At 44.6% G+C, this 21211-nt stretch overlaps 1 protein-coding gene and 1 long non-coding RNA gene across 3 annotated transcripts; one reads left to right on the forward strand and one right to left on the reverse strand.

Annotated features, from left to right (window-relative positions):
• Positions 1-1127: 1127 nt before the first annotated feature.
• On the reverse strand, positions 1128-5460 carry LOC127761505 (protein SMAX1-LIKE 5-like). Of its 2 annotated transcripts, none has more exons than XM_052285808.1 (3): positions 3818-5460; positions 2550-2769; positions 1128-2335 (listed from the first exon to the last, which is right to left on the reverse strand). In XM_052285808.1, the coding sequence occupies exons 1-3, from the start codon at positions 5266-5268 to the stop codon at positions 1682-1684; spliced, it is 2325 nt and encodes a 774-aa protein (XP_052141768.1). In that variant the 5' UTR covers positions 5269-5460; the 3' UTR covers positions 1128-1681. The 2 variants fall into 2 exon arrangements, with proteins under 2 accessions (XP_052141768.1, XP_052141767.1); XM_052285807.1 differs by having other exon boundaries at positions 2550-2772.
• Positions 5461-12331: 6871 nt separating this feature from the next.
• On the forward strand, positions 12332-14236 carry LOC127763959 (uncharacterized). Its single transcript, XR_008015782.1, has 3 exons — positions 12332-12425; positions 13253-13494; positions 13756-14236. It is a non-coding gene; the product is annotated as an uncharacterized LOC127763959 (long non-coding RNA).
• Positions 14237-21211: the final 6975 nt, after the last annotated feature.

Here is a 21211-nt window from a genome sequence, read left to right on the forward strand (position 1 = left end):
GTGGAAACACATACCCGGCCCCGCACCCCGCATATTTTCGGGGCCCCGCCCCGCTGCACCCACAGGGCCAAATATAGCCCCGACCCTGGACCCGTAGGGGTGGGTCCCCGGCAGGTACCCGCACCCTACGGGGAAATTGCCACCCCTACTCGGCCCATGATCTTTCCTTCTTTCATGAGTTCGGAAAGGCAGCACACTTCACCAGCAGACCTCATAGTCCCATATGGGGCCATCCGGGCATTGGCTGCCTGTCATCTCCTGCCGCCGCCCGCCGTCTGCCGCGTCGGGCTCGGGAGCACCGCGGTTCATCCAGTCAGCATCCCTCGTCCCTCCCTTCCTCCCTCCTGTTGCTCCGAAATTCCAACGTCTTTTCCCTTTTCCAGCGTGCCCGCTTGCTTCCAAACAAAAAGCCCGGAGGGGCCAAGGAAAGAAAAAGAAAGAAAGGAACAGGAGGTTAAAGCTGCGGAAAAGGGCGACATTTATACGGAGAGGTGGTCAGAAAAAATGTCTCTCCTGTAGGAGTACATTGCATGTATCACCGTCTGATTTTTCTTCTTCTCGTGGGGAGGCGTGGATGCCTTCCCTCTATCACCAAAAAGAAAAAGGCGTTGGAGGAAATAAAAACGGCGCTGGTAATCTCAGTGCGGTGAAATTTCGTCTCGGTTAGGGAATTTTTCGGTTTGGGCAAATTATAAAAAACGCCTGAACTGCCATGAAACGTAATACACACTACAGGAATATTTGGAATCGAAGAGGAAATTTAGTTTATCAGCGTTCTGTATTATGAACAAAGGGAGATGGATTTTCAATCCCATCGTTCTTTTATGTCCCTAAGTAATTATTAAATTCTCTTAAATATTTGAAAAGATAGATTAATACTCATATTAATCTATCTTGTTAATTTTTTTAAAAAAACATAACTATTTAGATAATATACATGAAACAAGAAATGTGTTCTAGAGGAAATACTTTTTTGGGAGAAAAATTTCTAAATGTAACTATTGTAACTTGTATGTAACTTCTATATAAATGAAATATTTCTATCATAATAGTCATGTGGTGAAGCGGTAACACAATCCAAGCAGGAAGTTAAACAACGGTCCAGCATTTGATTCCTTACAGGCGCATCAAATGTTTTTTATTTTCTCATCCATGTTTGCACGAGTCTTGGAACAAATCCAATGGTCTAAGAATCGAAAGTTTTCTCCCAAAAAAATTGTCGACAGTAATCTAGCTTTTCAGTTGTGGGGATGAAAATATTACATTGATTAAGATATCAGCTAATAACAAAAGGGTGTTGAGTGATCACTAGTCTGCACCTAAGATCCCAATACTACTGCAGTAAACATTTTTTTTTTACATATAACTTAGGAAGAGACTAATTCTAAGACCGAAAGTACTCCAGAAAATACAAAAAGGACAAAAATTCGGAGCCCATGAGAACAATTCAGTTGAGTGTCCACATCCATGGATCCTATTGGGTAGGAGGGGACTAGCCTAACATCCCTTCCCGCCAATTTCATAGTTTGAATTTCTGCAAGTCCCACATTCCAAGCTCTCCTGATCACTTCAATTGGAAACCAAAACCAGAGAGGTGACGACCACCTTCTCCCCGTCATCCTCCGGGCTCTTCCCTGCTGTACGGCGCCGCCATCGCGGTGATGGCAACCGTACCCGCGCCCTACTCGTGGCTGTCGAGGCTGTCGTCGAGGCGTCCCGGCTCACCGCCGCCGTCACATCCACCTTCATTTGTCAGGTCACTCGGAGCCGCCTCCTCTTCGCTGTCGCCACCGTCGTCGTCGTCGTCAGCCGCGGCGCAGATGTTCAGGTCGAGGCTGACACCGCCTCTCCGACGGGGCTTGGGCTCGCCGGAGAGCCGGCCCTTCTCCGCCTTCCTCTTGAGATCACCGGACAGCAGCAGCTGCTCCAGCCACACCCGCCGGATGCTCACCGCGTCGACGGTGGCATCCAATCCGTTCACTGTCATCATCTCGCCGTCTGCTCCTCCTCCTCCTCCCTCGCTCCAGCGACCACGAGTATCCTGCCACGTCGTCGCCGCCGCCGCCGAGTCCGGAGGCATGAGGCTCAGTGTAGTGTCGGCACCACGTTCGTCGACGCTCTCGCTCCGGTCATGATCGCCCGGTGTGCCAAAGCTTAAGCGTAGCCCGGCAGAGCTTGGATTCAGCTCAGTTCGCGCCTCGCCATCACGGCTCACCGATGATGGTCTGCACCACCATGGCATCGGTGAGGGAACAGACGCCTGATCATTGTGGCTGCGGGAGTGAACCCTCTGGCACAAGATTCCCCATTTCCTCCCCAGCTCCATCAGCTCAGCCTGCAACGTAAAATCGTCTCGCGGATTAGTACAAGGTTATAGAATGAGTTTTGTCATTAGTCTATATTTAATACTTCTAATTAGTGTTTAAACATCCGATGTGACAGGGACTAAAATTTTTTAACCCCATCCAAACTCCCCCTATAACCATTTCGCCTTTGTGGAGTCAGGAAAATTCCCAATTTCAATAGAGGATTTCATCCATTGGATTTACCTTGTGTGATGTCTGGGGCTCGTTTGCGTGTGGCCAACCGGGGAAATAGGTGAGGGCAAGGGTGGTGCCATCTGCCTTCGCCCTCACCTGCGATGCTTCCTTCTCATAGCCGTTGGCGCACTCGGCGCAAAGGGCCGGCACGCCACCGTCGTCTCCTCCCAATGCAAGGTCCAGTGTGGGGATCTCACCAAGCTTGGCAATCTGATCATCTTCTGCCACCCTGCTACACATGGTCACATGGAAACAAGAAGAGATGCCCATTAAGTTCCAATGCATGGGGGTTGAATCATTTTAAATTTCCTGTTCTGATGAAATTAAAGTGACCATAGCACATATTCTAGACCTTTAGATGAAGGAAAAGACAAGCAAAAGGAACGAACAAACTACAAAAGTTCACCTACTACAACGGTGTACCAGAAAGATCATTAACCAATGTTGTTGTTTTTTTCTCCATCGGAGAGGTTCAGGATTTCAGCTTTCCAGCATATTGTACATTTTTACAACCAGAAACTGCCTGGCTCAGAAAGAAGAAGAAAGAATCTCCAAAGAAAAAAATCAGAATCATCCACACAAAGCCATCCTGTTCCTATTTACTACAGTACTCTATAAATACTACCACTACTATTTCAAATCTAAAAATTTCAATAAATCAGAAAGGTCATTAAATTTCAGTGGTTCCTAAATCCTAAGGGCCCCTTTGAATCACAGAGTTGGAAAAATGGAGGGATAGGAAAAACATAGGATTCTAACAGGAATTGAAGTGTAAAATAGAAGATTACAAAACACAAGAAAAACATAGGAATGGTCGTTTGATTGGAGCGCAGGAAAAACGTAGGAATCAGATGAGAGAGATAGACTAAAAGTAAATTTTCCAAGAGGTTGGAGCTCTTGCTAAATTTCCTCCAAAATCCACATGCAATGTGTCATTCCATAGGAATTTCATAGGATTTGGAAAGTTTCAATTCTTTGAATTAAAGGGCCAAATAGGAAAATTTCCTATAGGATTTGAATCCTATAAAATTCCTATATAAATCCTTTGATTTAAAGGGGCCCTAAATGGCTACAATGTGGAATATAATCCTACATGGCTACATTTCTGTAGTACTACCATTGTGCAAGCAGCACAAAGTGTGCTTGTCCAAACAGAGTACACAACACCAAACCCAAAGCAGAGAAGAACAGCAGCAGAGGATGACGGTCATGGCACAGTTTACAGCATGGCAAAATGAAACAAAGCGTACGAACGAACAGGGAGATTTGTCGAGCACCTTGGGGGTGGAGCCGGAGGGGCGCGGCGGCCGAGGGACAGGCCGGTGCCTGCGTCCGCGCCCGCGCCCGCGGGGACGACCACGGCCTGCAGCGACCACGTCGCCTCCAGAGACGGCGCCCGGCGCCGCCGCCGCCGCTGCTGGCACCGCACGTACGTCTGGTAGCTCGCGGCCGCCACGAGCCAGGCGCGACCGCGCGACGCCGCGCGGAGCTCGGACATCAGGCGCGCCAGCTCGGCGACCATGTGGTCCTCAGGGGCGGAGTACTCCGCGAGGGCGTGGTGGTGGTGGTGGTCGTCATCATCGACGGCCCAGCGCACGTCGCCGACGTAGATGACCAGGCCGGCGGCCTTGGCGTCGACGACGATGGAGTTCGCGGTCCGGCGTAGCTCGGCCACCTGGGCGTCGACGTCGGCGCGGGTCATGAGGCGGAGGTGGACGCGGGAGAGGTGGAGCCTCAGCACGTGCGCGCCGCGCAGCTCGCCCGGGACGTCGCCCGTCTCCAGCCGCCTCATGAGCTCCGCCACCGACGCCTCGGCGACGGACACCGAGTCGCCGACGACGACGGGGTTGGGTCTTGCCCCCTGCTTCCGCACCATCACCTCCAAGATCGCCCTCACGTCCTCCTCCTTGCACGACGAACCGGTGTCAGGACGGTGCAAGAACTGAGCCGGCCACGGCGCGCCACCGCCGCTGGCGGCGTGCGCGTCGAGGTCAATGTGCGGCTCGGGGGAGGAGGACGAGTAACAGACGTGGTGGCCGCCGAGGCTCGGGAGCATGGCGCCCCCCTCCTCGAGGGTGCTCTTCACGGCGGCGCTCGAGAAGCCGGCCTCCCGCATGACCCGGCTCACGCTGGGGTCGTCGAGGATGGAGATGATGAGCTGGTCAAGCTCTACCTTGATCGCGAGGAGAGGCTGCTGCTGCGGTTGAAGCGCGTGCTGCGGCGGCTGCAGGCTCTGCAGCTCGATGCAGCCGCGCCGCTGGTTCGCCTGCGCGCGCTTGAGCGCGGCGACGAGCGCGTTGGACAGCGTCGGGTCGGGCGGGACGAGCGACGACGCCGGCGAGCACGCCCGCCCGCAGTCGGCCATCGCATTGGTGGCAGGGAGGCGGTTGAGCGCGACGTTGAAGCAGAGCTCCAGCGCCCTGCACCGGAGCGGGTGCGACGCCGCCGCCGCGGGCGCGCAGGCGGCCACGGCCGGGTGCGCCCTGACGCAGGCGCGCCTGAGGAGGCCGTGGGCGCAGCACGACGGCTCGCCCCCGGAGCAAGCGAACGGAGGCGGGTCCGACGGCGACGAGGACGAGGACGAGGAGCTCCTCAGCAGCGTGAACGCCACGTGCAGCGGCGTGAGCTGCGCGTGCCCGCGGCGTCGCGCCAGCGCCAGCGCGAGCTTGAGCACCGCGGCCGCGTCGGCGGACAGCGCCTGGTGCACCGTGTACCCCCCCGCGCGCATCGCCTTCACCCCCAATGTTGTCTTGCACCCTCGCTATGCTCACAGTGGTGTGTGCAGTGGCAAGAGTCACCAGTTCACCTTTGGTAGGTTAGCTTTGTGTGTGCATGGTAGAGTAGTAACTAGTAGTAGTATTCCACTTTTTAGGGGTTTATAGAATGGAGTAGAAAGAATAGACAGTGCTAGAGTGGCTTTCACAGGTCAGGCTTTATCCCTCTCATGTTCTTTTCACCCTGCTCCTCCTTTGTGTGGATTGTTGCTTTCTATACAAAGGGGGGTCGGGATTAGTTTGTCTCTTGTCTACTACTACTGCTGCTGCTGTTGTTGCATTGCATCTCTGTCTTTCTGCAAGCTGCCCTAGTGCCCTGCCAATCTGAATGCCATGCCAACCCTTTCTTTCTCTGTTCTTTTCTCATTCTTTTCCGTCCACTTTGCCTTTGGTTTTTCGTCAGGATTCAGGGATATTTCCCTTTCCACCCTGCAGAAAAGGTACAGATAGGTACCTACTCACACACTGTGACAATATGGCGCCAAAGATCCATCCATTCTATTCATTCACTTGTGGGCATCACCGTTGAGCAAATCACACACTAATCAAAGTGAAAGGCAGGAATAATAATGCAATTGCATGCACAGGCGCGCAGGTAGCTGAGTCACGAGCGCGCCATGGCGATCGTCATTCGTCAAGCACAGCAGGCGAGGGAATTCCCTGTCATTCCATCGTTTGTTCCATCCCATGGACCGGCACGCCACCGTACGCCGTTGTTTGTTGCGCAGTGCCTGCCCCTGCCACGCCGCGTAGGACTAGTGAGCGGCAGCGGCAAAAAAGGAGACATTTCGATGCCTGGGACTCCGTGCATGTCAAGCACAGTGATGAGAATGTGAGACGAGACGGATGGAGATGCTGCTACTTTTGCTACGAGGCAGGCAGAACACACAAGGCTGCTGCAGTGCAGCGCAGGCAACGAAACAGCAGAGAGCGAAGAGGGATGGATGTGCTGGGTTGGTGGCTGGTTGGCTGGCCGGCCTGCCGGCTGCCGGTGGGCGCCCCCGCTGGCGGAGGAATTCGAGGAGTGGATGGACGGATGGGTGGGTCATCACTGGTCAGAGACGACGGGCATGCATTGGTTCCTTGACGGACTAGCCGTGGTCGATCTTTTTCCTCGGAGTTCGGGGGGGTGCCGTTACTTCGCTATCTCTCCGCCTGTGTGACCGCCCTTTCTTTGACTGACCACCAAAACGAAAACGCGGCCCGCGCCTAGCCTACCCGCGTGCCCTTCCTTCCCACCCGACTCTCTACACTCTAAGTCTCTAGTCTCTACACGACTACACACAAGAAAAGGGGTCCGCCGGCCGGGAGTTCCTGATTAGGTCGCGTATAGGGATGGTAGTTTTGCTAGTTTGTCCGTTTACCCGCAGATAAAAATCCTAATAGAGGACGCGTTTGCAGAGAGGTGACATGAGAGGCGATTCGAGAGGCGACGTGCTTGGAGGTAGGAGAGGTGATACGACGGGAGGAACCCTACTCCGGCGATCGCCGAAGCAGCCGGTGGTGAGCTTGGTAGAGGAGGGACGAAGCCTAGACCTATTTGTGCTAGGAATTCCAAGTTTAGGAGAAAGTCTGGGAGCCCACCAATGGCGGCATGGTGCTTTTCGAGGTGATGAGGTGGAAAGGAGGCACACCCATGGTGGAGCTGGGGGGGGGGGGACTTGGGCCCCGCTGGGCAGCGAGACAAAGGTATTTGATCTGGTAAGTAGAGGTACACAGCTTGCCCACCTTGATTTTTTGGTCGAACACTTGAGAGGCACTTCCACAAGTCTAGGGTTTCAAGGAGATTTGGTGTGCATCCCCGTCAATTCGTCACCACCCAGGAGAATCGAGAGAGAGAGGAGTGGCCACGAGTTGGAGTAGGAGGTGGAGAATCACGGTGGAAGGGCACAATCTCCGGTGATACTCGACGATTCGCAAAGGTGGTTCGCGAGAAACACATGGCGAATCAAGGTGGGGGATGGAGGGGGAGAAATCTGCAGCGACCAGATCTCCGCAACCCACAGTGGGGGAGATTTGGTGGTGGTAGAAGGAGATGGGAAGGGGATAAGGGATTTCAACGGCAAAATCTTCAGATGCAACAACAGCAACAAAGTCAGAATCAACAGCCGCCATGGAAGCAACAAGCTCGAGGTATGGAAGACATAGTGGGGGAAGGTTCAAAAGGGGGTCAGCAAGGGGTCACTGAGAAACAAACTCAACAGTATCGCCCAGTGCAACCAAGGAAAAGGAGCAAGAACAGAAGAAGGAAGGGGGGACTCCAAAACAGCCAAAAGGGATTCAAGCACCAGCTCCAAATCCAAATCAGAATCACCCTGGTATGTTTCAGAATCAAAGGCTTGTTTGTCTTAGATGCAAGGAGAGAGGTCATCTTGTGAGAGATTACAATGTCAATGTTTTTTGCATCAACTGTGTGAAATCAACTCATAGAACTGAGGATTGCTTATATGATAAACAACCGAGACCAGTGGCTAAGTTGGTAGGATATGGGGCTCTAGGACTGGGTTGCATATTGATTCAGAATGTTAAGACTATCCCACCTAAGGAACATATGAATCCTATGGCAATGGTTAAGGTGATTTATGGAGGTGACATATCTAAAACCCAGTTAGAAGAAGGTTTTAGACATCAGTTCAAGTGGAACTAGGAATGGAGGGCCAAAAAACAAGCTAATGGCACATTACAAGTCAGATTCCCAAACAAAATGAGGTTGGTTGAGTTGTCCAATTTTGACCATTTCAATGTCAAGGGCACTAAGGTGGAAGTAAATGTGTCTGAATGGAACAACGAATCAGCTGCGATTGGGAAACTGCATGTGGTGTGGGTTGTTGTAGAAGGAATACCAGATGAGATGAAAGGATATCAAGCCTTGTTTGAGGTGGGTTCTAATCTAGGAGTGGTGATGGAAGTGGATATGCCAACTATCACTTCCAAGGATGTTGTTAGAATGAAAATTGGCATGATGGATTTAAAGCAATTACCTCTCAGATTGATGCTATCTACTCCTGAGGCTTTACTGTATGAGGCAATCTTTACTCTGGAGAAGGTGGTGGAGGTTGGGTGGCTCAAAGGCAAACAGATGGAAGGAAAAGAGACACAGGTTAAGGAAGATGCTGAACATAAGGGGAGTCTGACAGAGAAAAAAGAGGAGATATGCATGGACTGAAGGAAGCAGAGGCAAGTTTAGGGAAGGACAAGGGCAGGGAGGAAAGTTCCCAGATTCAGTACTACACCCCTGCTAAGATTGAGTTGTTAGCTGAGGAGGACAAAAAGAAAGCAATACAGATCATGCAAGACAGGGAGATAGCCATGGCAATTCAGGAGAAGGAAGAGAAGGAACAACACAAGGTGCTTAAAAGAGGCTTGGAGACAAGAGGAGAGAGTTCTAATAAGGAAATTATGGCTGTTGAAAGTAAGGATGAATCCTTACCTATGATAAAAGTGGGACAAAACCAGCAAATGGGGTCCATTGAGGAAGGTATGGAGGAATATGAAGAAGGAAAAGTACATTTAGGAGACAGTGAGGAATTGTTTGAATCTCAAGAATCTAAAAACAATTTTGCAAAGTCAATTGGTGTGGTGCTGACTGAAGAGGAGGGTGGAAGTCAGGAAGAAGAAAGGAGAGCAAGCAAAAGATTCAAAGACAGAGAAGAAAAAAAGTCTTTGGAGATGGCAATTGATAGAAAGGAGGCTCGGAATGCATTTGTCAACAAAGGTCAGGATCTTATTCCCTGTTCCATAGATGATTCTAATGTCTCTTTGCTAGATCTAGCTAATCTAATAGGAGTTAGTCTTGGATGTTCAATTGAGGCGGTGGATACAAATATGAAATTGATAAATGACCTAGAGGAGGCTAGAGTGAAACACTTATTGAAAGAACAACAAAAAGTAGGAAAAGATGAACCAATTGAGAATAAAAAAGGAGATGACAACTTTCAGGATGATTTATTTAACTTTCTTGATGAAACAGACTGTGAAAGCAACAATTCTGAACTAGATTGGGCAGAATCTTTATTGTTACATTCACAATCTGGTGGGGGTAAAAAGAAAAACAAGAAAGGAAACCTTGCAATTGTCAAGGTCACTCCTAGGGTGAACAAAAGGAAACCAGGGAAAAATACCAAAAGGAAAAAAATGAAAGGAATCATACGGAATATCAGAGGTATGAAAAATCCTGAAAAAATGAAACACTTGAAAGACATTTTGGATGAACATAAAGTGGACTTTGTAGGATTGCATGAAACTATGAAGCACGATTTTTCTGTCAACACTACAAGAAATATGACCTTCTGTGACGAATTCTTCGTGACATCAGAGCTATTCGTCATTAGCACATTCCATTTTATGATGATTAGTATGAGATGGGGTGGCTTAGTGACGAAAAAAATGTGTTCGTCGTTACTGCCAACTAAAAATCATCATAAAGTATTTCAATGGGACATCGTGACGAATATTAACTTGTCATAAGGGGCACAAAGCAAACGTCATAGATATATAATGCATTTATAGAAAAATATACTCCATCTATCTCATAATATAAGGTGTCGTTAAAGTTGGCACGGTCTCCAAAACTAATCTTTAGCTTATAATTTCTCATATACTATAAGATTTGTAGCAACAAAATTATAACCATATAAAAGTAATTTAAATGTCAATCTAATGATATAATTTTTAACAATTAAAATTCATTTCATATTATACTAAGTGTTGGTCAAATGTTTAAAACTTTAATCTTGAAATGCGTGCACGCCTTATATTATGAGATGGAGGGAGTATTAAAAGTTAAAGCAATTTAATCAAGTGAATTAATGAGGAAAATAAATTTTTTCTGTAAAAATTATGGCCGAAAATATTTTTTTAATATTCTACGTGGTCTAAATTATTCTCTGAAAATTTCCGTGAATTTTTGGAGCACAATAACTTATTTTAATGCCCCAAAGTTCATTTAACCTATTAAAATAAATGAAAAACAAATTAAAATTCATCTCTCTTCCTTGGGCCTTTTTCGGCCCAAATTTTACTCTCTCCCTCTCTCAGCCCGCAGCCTCTCTCTCCCTCCTCTTCCCTCTTCGGGCCGCCGGCCCAGCTTTTTTGCTCCTCCCTCACCGAGAAGTCTATTTTACCTCCCTCTTCTCAATTCAAATAACTTTTCAGGTAGTAAATGATTTCAAATGAAAAAAATGTCAATAAAAAAGTTGTATAACTTATCAAGATATACAACTTTTGTTTTGGTCATTTTGCTATATAACTTTGTTTCAATAATTTGAATTTGAATTTAAAATTATGACAACTTCAAACAACATTTTCAAGTACTAAATGATTTCAACTGAAAAGGTCATCAACAACAAAGTTGTATAACTCATCAATATCTACAACTTTTGTTTTGGTCATTTTGCTATATGACTTTGTTTCGATAATTTGAATTTGAATTTCATATTATAACAACTTCAAACAACATTTTCATATACTAAACGATTTCAACTGAAATAGTCATCAACAACAAAGTTGTATAACTCATCAAAATCTATAACTTTTATTTTTGTCATTTCTTCATCTGACAAAGCGATAGTAACATTGTTCACAAAATTTATATATCTCTCCTACAGTTTATAAACTATATTAGAAATATGTACATTTTGTGAACAACGTTACAAATTACTTTGTCAGATGAACAAATGACCAAAATAAAAATTATAGATCTAAATGGATTATACAACTTTGTTGTTGATGACTTTTTCAATTGAAGTTTTCACTAATAAAAAGTTCTATTCGAAGCTCTCAAACTTTGAATTTCAATTTCAAATTATTCAAATAGAGTCAGATAGAGAAATGACCAAAATAAAAATTTTGCATCTCGATGAGTTCTACAACTTCGGTTTTGGTGACTTTTCCATTTAAAATCATTTATTAACCCCAATTTTTGTTCGAAGTTGTCAAATTTTGAAAATTTAAAATTTGAATAGTTCAAATGATCTTATTTGTAAAAACGACCAATACAATAGTTGTATCTCGATGAGTTCTACAATTTTTTTATTTATGATTTTTACATTTGAAACACAAAAATCATCCTAAAATTAAATTTAAAGTTCTCATAAATTAACATATTATTTCTATTTTTTTTGCAAAAAACAAAACAGGGGTTGTGAACTTTCAGCGTGGCGGGAAGCTTCGCGCCCCATGTCAAAAATATTTCACGGTGAAATGACCCTTTTGTCCAGGGAACTTGTATAATTTTTGACCATACACCATGGTTATTTTGGTAAAATCCGCCGATTCAAATCAGAACACTTCCCAACCCTAGCCGTCACCAACCATCAGCAGCCTCTAAGCGGCGGTGCGGGGGCGAGGCGGTCAGGCGGCGCGTCGGGCGCGCGGCTGCGGCGGCTAGGCGGCAGCGGCGTCCGGCTGTGGCGTGGCCGCGTCGCCGGAGCATCCCAAGGTGAGACCCTCCCACGCGGATCTTCTCGTCCCAATTTAACCTACAGTTTAACCGATCTGAATCAGTCGGCGGCTGCGTGGTCCCCCAGGTTGAGGCGGAGGTGGCGATGACGACGGCAGCGATCCGACGCCACGAGGTCGGGGAAGAGCAGATCGGGAGGAGACACGGTGCCCAGATCCCAAAAAGGGGGCCCACAGATCGGGAGGAGACCGTCGCCAGCGTCTGCCCCTCCGCCGGCACCACAGGAACAGCCGCAGCAGCAGCGCCAGCGGCCGCCGCCGTCATCTTCAGCCTCCGACGCCGCGCCGGACCCGAGGATCAGCACGACCATTGGACCAGCACCGCCGCAGCCGCTCGACCCGTCCCTCTCGTGGCTCTCGGCGCCGGCGATCTCCTCCGGCCGGTGGTGGTGCAGCTGGCAGTGGCCGCCACATCGCTGCGAGTGGAGCTGCTTGCTGGCCACCATTGTCAGTCTCACCTTGCAATCTTCAGATAACTACTTGCAACAACAACTGCAAGCACCTGATTTTAAGTCAGGTGACCATGTGAGTGACCTGAAACTACTTTTATTTTCAGTCCGAATGAGTAGCAGTAGCAAACTAATTGATTGTTGTCAGGCAAGGCAAGGCACTAAGGCTGCCAGACCAGAATGCATTAGATGGCAAAAGCAAGGTAGTTAGTAAGCTATGTTTTTTGATTCTACGTAGTGTTGATTTAGTGAGTGGAACATCTACCGTCTGTTACAAATACCGTAGTTATGCCCTTCAAAGAAGTGTGAACACTGAGATTTTCTTTCTATAGCTTGCTGGCTGCTGCTGAGCATATCTAATGCACATGAAGAAATCATTTATTGTACAAAGGGTCTTCTGGTACTTGAGAAATGTTATCTAGCTTAAATTCTTGAGATATATTTTTTATCCCCAGAATGCATAATTGTAATGTGCTGCCCATGCATCGATGGTTTAATCTGTTATATGGTGTTCCTGTTAATTTTGTTTAGATATACCAACTCCATATGCTTTAGGAAAATTTTGCTTTGGAACATTACATGAAAACACAATTTATAACAAGCCTTCAGAATGGCCATGGAGCAACTGGATATTGGTGGCCTACCACTGCCATGCTGTGTGTTGCAACGTTTAATCACCAAACAAGTAATCTATTGATTTATCTCTACCCAGTCATTAGTTTCACTCTGTTTCTTAGTAATTTTTGTTTTAGATTTGTGTTGTAAATGGCTTAGAAATTTTTTTTTTTGGAGTTAAACTTTACATTTGAGAAAAATATAATGTTGTTTAGTGCATTGGTCGGCATGCATGTATGGTAATCAATGCACATCACGCTAGCAAATCTGACACGCCATCCTTTGAGTTTGGCATTGAGTTCCTGTAAATGCACTCTTGGATATATACATACATGGGCTAAAGTGGTTCGAGCACAAAATGTCCATTCATGAAGATGCTTCGTTATCTAACAAATGCTCTTTTTTTTGTGTGTAGATAGTTTGGTGGAAAGATATGAAAGACCACTTTGACAATACTACTGATAATTTGATTCTACCAGCACCGAAGCAGATATCTATGGTCAAGCTGCGTCGAACCTTGTTGCTGGAAGCAATTTAGAAGGGACTGTTCAGTCAATTCTTGAAATGGGTGGAGGAGCTTGGGACCGTGACACTGTTATGCGTGCTCTGCGAGCTGCATACAACGATCCAGAACGGGCTGTGGAGTATTTGTATACTGTAAGAATCATTTCTGCATACCTTCCATTTTTTCCCTGTCTTGTTGCTTGGACTTCCTGATGTGCTATTATGTCGTTAAAACTTTTAAAATAAATAAGGAGTCTCAAAATTTTAAACTCATAGAAAGATGTTGTTAATCTGTGTTATTTAAGTTTTTACAATGACTTGTTGAAAATAATAACAATAAACAGATCAAAAAATAATTTTAAGCAACATAGGCACTTGTCATGCATGCGTGACCACTTATTTCTTCCACTTCAGTTGTTTTTCAGGCGCAATTTTATCATGTAATCGGTGACTAATCGGGCTTCCTGAGCAAGCTGAGGCCTCTGCCGTAGTTCAAGCACTTTCTGTCCCTGCTGCAGTTCAAGCATTTCCCACGAGTGGCTAACCAGTTGATTTGCTAATTTGCTGATTTGCTGTGTTTAAATTTTGTGTTGTATTGGATGTTTGTCGGGTTGTGATGGATGCTAATTGGGCTGTAACCTTTGTGCTATATGGATTGTTGTTGTGTTTGATTGTTGGGCCTATATGGGCTTAGCCCAATTGTTATTTGATACTAATATAATGAATATGATATGATGGGTTGAAAATGGTGTGGTATAATGTTTGGGCCTATATGGGCTTTTGCAATGGATTTGGCCTATTTATTATTTGATATTAAAGCAAATGAATATAATAGAATTAGGCTAAAAATAGTTGAGCTTGCCATTGGGCTAAGCCCATTAACAGGGTGCTCAATACATGGATTTTAATGGGCCATAAAATATTTTATGACATTTTTTAGCTAGATAATGACGAATATGAGCGTCATAAAGTTATGACAACAGAAGGATCGTCACTAAATTAATGACCAAAAAATAAGGTTTCGTCATAGAACGCCATTAGAGACGCATGATAGGTGACGAATGAATTTTCGTCACGCGAGCGTCACAGATTATGAAACGTGACGAAAAATTCAATGTTTGTGACGTAAATGAAGCGTCATCTATCATAAGATCTCTTGTAGTGCAACATTTTGAAAACTTTGACCAAATCCAAACATTTTTGTTGGAACTGGGTACCTGTAACAGGAAGATCTGGGGGGATCCTAGTTGGTTTGAATGAAGATAAGTTTCAGATCATAGAGGTGAGGAAATCTCAATTCTTCTTAAAAACTTCCATAAAAAATGTAAATGACAACAAAGTCTGGGATCTCATGGTTGTATATGGGGCTGCCCAAAAAGAACAAAAAGAAACTTTCCTAAGAGAATTGGCACAGGAGTTGAATGGACAAAAAAATCCTCTGTTATTAGGAGGAGACTTTAATATTATTAGAAATGCAAGTGAGAAAAACAAACCAGGTGGCTGCAGTAGGTGGAGCTTTATCTTTAATGCTATACTGGAACAAGGGAATTTAAGGGAAATTGATATGGGGTCATCTAGTTATACCTGGCAAAGCTGTCATGAAGACCCAACTTTTGAAAAATTGGACATGGTACTGGTTACAAATAAATTGGAACAAATGTATCCTCATATCTCAGTTCAATGTTTAGAACATGTTTATTCTGACCATAACCCCCTGTTGGTTGATTCTGGAGAGAATTTTAAGAGTGAATCCCCTTTTAATTTTGAAACCAGCTGGTTCCTGAGAGAAGATCTTGATAGCACGGTAAGTGAAGTCTGGACTTCATATAGAGGTGGGGGTTCTAGTATAGAGAGATGGCAAGGAAAGCTGAGGGCTGTTAGGAAAAAACTTAAAGGATGGAATAAGAATTGGGAGGGGAGATACAGGAGGGAAAAGAATGAAAATTTAAAAACAATTAGGGAACTTGATAAAAAAATAGAGAGTGTTGGAATGACAAATACTGACAGAGAGATGAGAAGAGAGCTAGAAATTAAATTGAATTTCACCATTAGAGAGGAAAGACTCAAATGGTTCCAAAGATGCAAAGATCAAGAGACTATTGATGGTGACAACAACACAAAGTACTATCATGCTAAATGCAATGGGAGAAAAAGAAAAAGACAGATACACAAATTGATACAAGAAGAGGGGGAAATTAAAGGGCAATAAAATCTTTTGGAATATATCACAAAGTTCTATAAAAACTTGTTTGGGCATGCTCAAGGGGCTTCTATGTCCTTAGACATGAATGATTTTACCAAAATCAAAGAAGAAGACAGAGAATGTTTAACTAAAGAAATTTCCAAAGAAGAAGTTAAAAAGGTGATTGATGAAATGAGAAAAAACAGGGCTCCTGGCCCAGATGGGTTCCCTATTGAGTTTTACATACACTTTTGGGATCTGATCAGTCCTGATTTGATGGTTGTTATAGAGGATTTTTAGAGCGATACTATCGATGTGGAAAGATTAAATTATGGAATTATAACTTTGATACCAAAAACACAAGAGGCCCTACAAATCCAAAAGTTCAGACCCATCTATCTGCTGAATGTCACATAACTAAAGTATTGATGATGAGAGTACGTAGAGTAATAGAGTACCTAATATCACAAAACCAAACTGCTTTTATAAAAAATAGAAACATTATGGAAGGGATACTGATTTTGCATGAGACTTTGAGTTCAGCTCATCAAAAGAAACAGAGTGGAATACTTTGTAAGGTTGACTTTGAAAAGGCATATGATAAAATAAATTGGGACTTAATTTTTAAAATTTTACAGGCCAAACATTTCCTTGAGAAAATTTGTGACTGGATTATGAAAACAATAAGAGGGGGCAAGGTTGCTGTTAAAGTCAATGATCAAATTGGGCCCTATTTTAATACACACAAAGGTTTGAGGCAAGGAGACCCCATGTCACCAATTCTTTTCAATATAGCTGCAGAGGCTTTGACAGTTTTGATCCAGAGGGCAGAAAAACACAACTTAATTCAGGGATTGGGTATTGATAATGAGAACACTATTGCTATCCTGCAATATGCAGATGATACAATCTTTCTGATGCAAGATAGATTAGATTATGCTAGAAACTTGAAAAAAATACTTTGCATTTTTGAACAACTTTCAGGACTGAAAATCAATTTTAATAAGAGTGAGGTTATCTGTTTGGGAGAAGCAACAAAAAACAAAGAGGAGTACAGTAAGATCTTCACTTGCAATATAGGTAATTTGCCTATAAAGTATTTGGGCATACCAATTAATCAAAAAAGAATCATGAAAAAAAGACTGGAAACAAACTGAGGAGAAAATGGAAAAACGGGTAGGATGTTGGCAGGGGAATTTGCAATCTATTGGAGGAAAAGTTACTTTGATAAACTCTTGTTTGAGCAGTACACCTCTTTACATGTTGTCTTTCTACAGAATTCCCAAAGGAGTGAAAGAAAAAATGGATTTTGTAAGAAGAAGGTTTCTTTGGCAAGAAGACCAAGGAATTAGAAAATACCATTTGGTGCAATGGCTAGTTGTTTGCTCTCCAAAAGAGCAAGGGGGTCTGGGAATTAGGGACTTAGACATTATGAATAAGGCCTTGTTGGGTAAATGGCTTTGGAACCTGGAGAAAACTGATGGTATGTGGCAAAAGCTATTGAAATGAAAAAATCTATCAAAAAAAATCTTGGCAGCCCAGAAAATCAAAAAGGGGGCTTCACATTTCTGGCAAGGGATTATGGAAATCAAAGATGTCTTTTTTAGTTATTGCTGGAAAAAACCAGGAAATGGGGCAAATACTCTATTTTGGGAGGATAACTGGATAGGGGGGAAGTCTCTGGGAAAAAAAAATTCCTTACCTATATAGAATCACACATACACATTATATAACTCTGGCAGAGGTTAAACAAAATGGCTGGGGTAGTATAATTTTTAGAAGGAACTTGTTGGGAGACAATTTGAGGGATTGGAATTACATCAAAAATTGTTGTGATCAAGTAAACTTGAATGATTCCAAAGATGAAACTGTTTGGGGACTAACCAAAAATGGGATCTTCAGTGTTAAATCTTTTTATACTGGTATGAAAATGCAAGAGGCTACTTCTATGATGGGGGTGATACACAAAAAGATTTGGCAGATAAAAGTCCCTCTAAAAATCAGGATCTTCTTGTGGCTTTTGCTGAAGGATAGTGTTCTAACTAAAGACAATCTAAAGAAAAGGGGTTGGAAAAAAGGGAACGAAACATGTCAGTTCTGTGACAAAAAAGAGTCAATTCAACATTTATTTTTTGATTGCCCCATGACAAGACTTACTTGGAATGTGGTGGCATGTACTTTTGGTTTGCAACCTGTGAAAAACATTCAACATGCTTTGGGGGTATGGATCCAGAAATGGGATAAAACAACAAAACACTTATTGTTGGTAGGGATAGCAACTGTGTTATGGTCTGTCTGGAAAACAAGAAATAAAGCCTATTTTGAACAGTTGTTGCCACAAGATCCCACTGACATTTTATATCAAGCGTGCTCATGGATGCATGATTAGGTTATTCTGCAGAGACAGGTGGGAAATCAAGAAAAGCTGCGATGGGGAATCCAATTGCTAAAGCAGGTCACAAATGAGGTGTTCAATTCACGACATGGGTGGCACGCCAGCTTCAGAAGGATTACAAGCAGGTGATCAGATTAGAAGAGAAGAGAGAAATGTCTAGCTTTTGAACAGAAGAGCAAAGTTGTTAGCCTGTTGAAGAGGAGTCTACTGTTGAATGTCTGTTGTCGCTTTTATAAACTCTAGACGCAGTTGTTTTCTGTTTTTTTTCTGCTGTAATCTGTGACATTTCTTTTAATGGAAATGGAGGGTTAAGGCCCTTTGATAAAAAAAATAAAATAAAAATCCTAATAGAGTTTGGTTTGTTCTCCATTTAGAACCCATGGGTTTTTTATTGGGTTAAAACCTGTACCTAACGGGCACACGGGCATCGCCCGTTTACCCGCGAAACCAACTGACATGTGGGCCCTCAGTCAACTTAGTATAAAAACCCTAATCTAAAATCTTTAGGGATTCTCTGCCACCCCCTAGCCACCTCTCCTCGTCCTAGTTCCAGCCGCCTCTCTTCCCAGTCCCAGCCTCCTCGGCCTTAGGCCCTCGGCAGTCAGCATCCTCCACAGCCGTCGCCCACCAACCAGTCGCGGCTCGCCGCCGTGAGGGGACGGGAGGGGCTCGCTCCACCTCCGGGAGGAAGCCGCGGCCGTTGTCTGCGCTGAGCTCCCCTTCGGCCGGTCGTTGAGTTCCTCCAGCTGGGCCCCCATCCGTCTGTGGCCTCCGTCGCCACGGTCTCCTGCCTCTGCTGCGCCGAGCCTCCGAGCTATTCCCCTTCTATTCCCCTTCTCTCCTCTAGATCTAGGTATCTATTTTTTCGATCTAGTCTCTTCTGATTTTGATTTGTTATTTGTGATTTGATTACTAGTGATTTGAAGTAATGACAACTCCGGCAAGCAGCAGCAAGCATGCAAGTACTCCGGCCAGTAGCAGCCGGTGTGCTACTCCTCCGGCGTACTATGTCATTTGAAGTTTGTTGATTGTGCTAAACTATGTCATTTGAAGTTGTGATTGATGATCTTATAATGCTTGTATTGAACTTGGTACAACTATACCCTTTCTTTAAATTGTGACATTGTCTTTGCTTGTGGGAATTATGGTTGAACTGATATTTGGATGGGTAAACGGGCATGCCCGCAGGCGACGGGCATGGGAAGTACTCCTTACCCGTCATGTAGTAACGGGCATAAATTACCTCACGGGCACGGGCAAGGGTAGTCACTACCCGTGCCCGTTGTGCCCGACTGCGATCCCTAGTCACGTACTCGCGTCGCATAAAAACATTTTTACCCCCTAGGGTAGATCACTGTACCCGTTATTATCCCTTTTTAAAAATAGAAATTCGCCTAATTTGCCTACGAATTTCTTTCCAATTACTGAAAGACACACAAACATTCTCACTACTCTGCATACACATCATACTTAGCTCTTGTTTAGTTCCCAACTTTTTCTTCAAACTTTCAACTTTTCCATCACATCAAAACTTTCCTACAAACATAAACTTCCAACTTTTTTCTTCAAACTACTAATTTTAGTCATGATGAGGGAAGTTAGGTCCCGATCTTCCGATAGGTATTGATAAACAATCGATTTGGGCGGAGTCGTGACACAACTCGATCTGGCTTCTGAACGAACACGCTACTGAGCCCCGCAATCGCAGCACCACGTCTCCTCTGGTTATCAACCGTGCCGAAACCCGGTTGACCTCGCCGAGAAGGAAAATTCTTGCATGCGAATCGAAGAACACAAGCAAGAACAAGATAGATTGCAACCAAATTGCATATGAATGATTAAGTACTCGAATTTGGGGTTCCACAAACCGATCTAGCGGCGAAACTGTTCTTGACAGAATAATCTAAGCAAAACCCGACTCTAAACGATGACGGCTACTGATTAAGTATGATTAGGGACGTCCTAGGTTTGCCCTAGGGCGCACACCCAATTCTTTCTAGATCAGCGGCTAGGTCCATTTGAAGTTGATGCTGTCAGGAGGCCCGAATCCGAATCCAAAACGTGTAGAACTTTATCTCTTGTCTTCTATGGACCAAAAGTGACGTGGTGAGATGAAAGAAGACTTGGAGAAGGTCTTGGTTTGGTCCCCTCATGGTTATATGTTCTACATTAGATTTACTTGTTATATATTTGAACAAACGTTGCTACACAATGAGTTCTGTTTGTTTTCATTTGCAGAGGTACTTGCTTGGGCGAAAGAAAAGAGACCGAGCATAAGGAATGCATGGATGATTGAAGAAGTTGATTGGGGACCAAACCAAGTCCTTCCCCAAGTCTTCTTTCATCTCACCACGTCACTTTTGGTCCATAGAAGACAAGAGATAAAGTTCTACACGTTTGGATTCGGATTCGGGCCTCCTGACAACATCAACTTCAAACGGACCTAGCCGCTGATCTAGAAGGAATTTTGGGGCCCATGAGCACTTGTTGGAAATATTATGGAGTCTACTTTCATATGTTTTTGGTCCCACCTCAAAATTCCTACCGAGCTGCTGGAAATCTGCAAAACAAGTCACGTATCTCATCCAGTCCGAATCTGAATTCGGTTTTAGGCCTTGTAATTGTGTCGTGGGCTTAGCCCAGGGGTGTGTGCGCCCTAGGGCAAGACTAGGACGTCCCTAATCATACTTAATAAGTAGCCGTCATCATTTAGAATCAGGTTTTGCTTAGATTATTCTGTTAAGAACAGTTTCGCCGCTAGATCGGTTTGTGGAACCCCAAATTCGAGTACTTAATCATACATATGCACCTTTGGTTGATTAATACATAAGGTAGTCATGGTTATATCCGAGCTAGTTGTGTCCTCATCATCCTCCCCTTCTTGATTGGAAACCGTCATCGGTTTCACCTTGTCATGGAGCGTATTGAACTTATCTTTATCTATCACAACATCCAGTGAGGAACATTTCTTGATGGCCATATGGTTGGATCCTGGAATCTTTGTAGTCACAAAACCAGAACACTCCCCTTCTTGCAAACCAACCTGTAACTCATTTAAACAACTATAGGAATTAGATAGAGAATTACTTGTACGCATGCGGTCTTCTAGACAATATATTTCATAATTGTTGGTATTTAATACGGTCATAGATAAAATCCGCAAGTGCACGGATATACCGATGTAGCACTTTCCCTACGGAGTATTCCAAGGGTATCGAATCCAAGGGAACATGTGTGATCAGAGCTTCCTCCGGTTCATCCAAGGACACCAAGCAAATGATAGGCCAGGATAG

Source organism: Oryza glaberrima, chromosome 2, assembly GCF_000147395.1.
Source record: "Oryza glaberrima chromosome 2, OglaRS2, whole genome shotgun sequence".
Taxonomy (NCBI): Eukaryota; Viridiplantae; Streptophyta; class Magnoliopsida; order Poales; family Poaceae; genus Oryza; species Oryza glaberrima.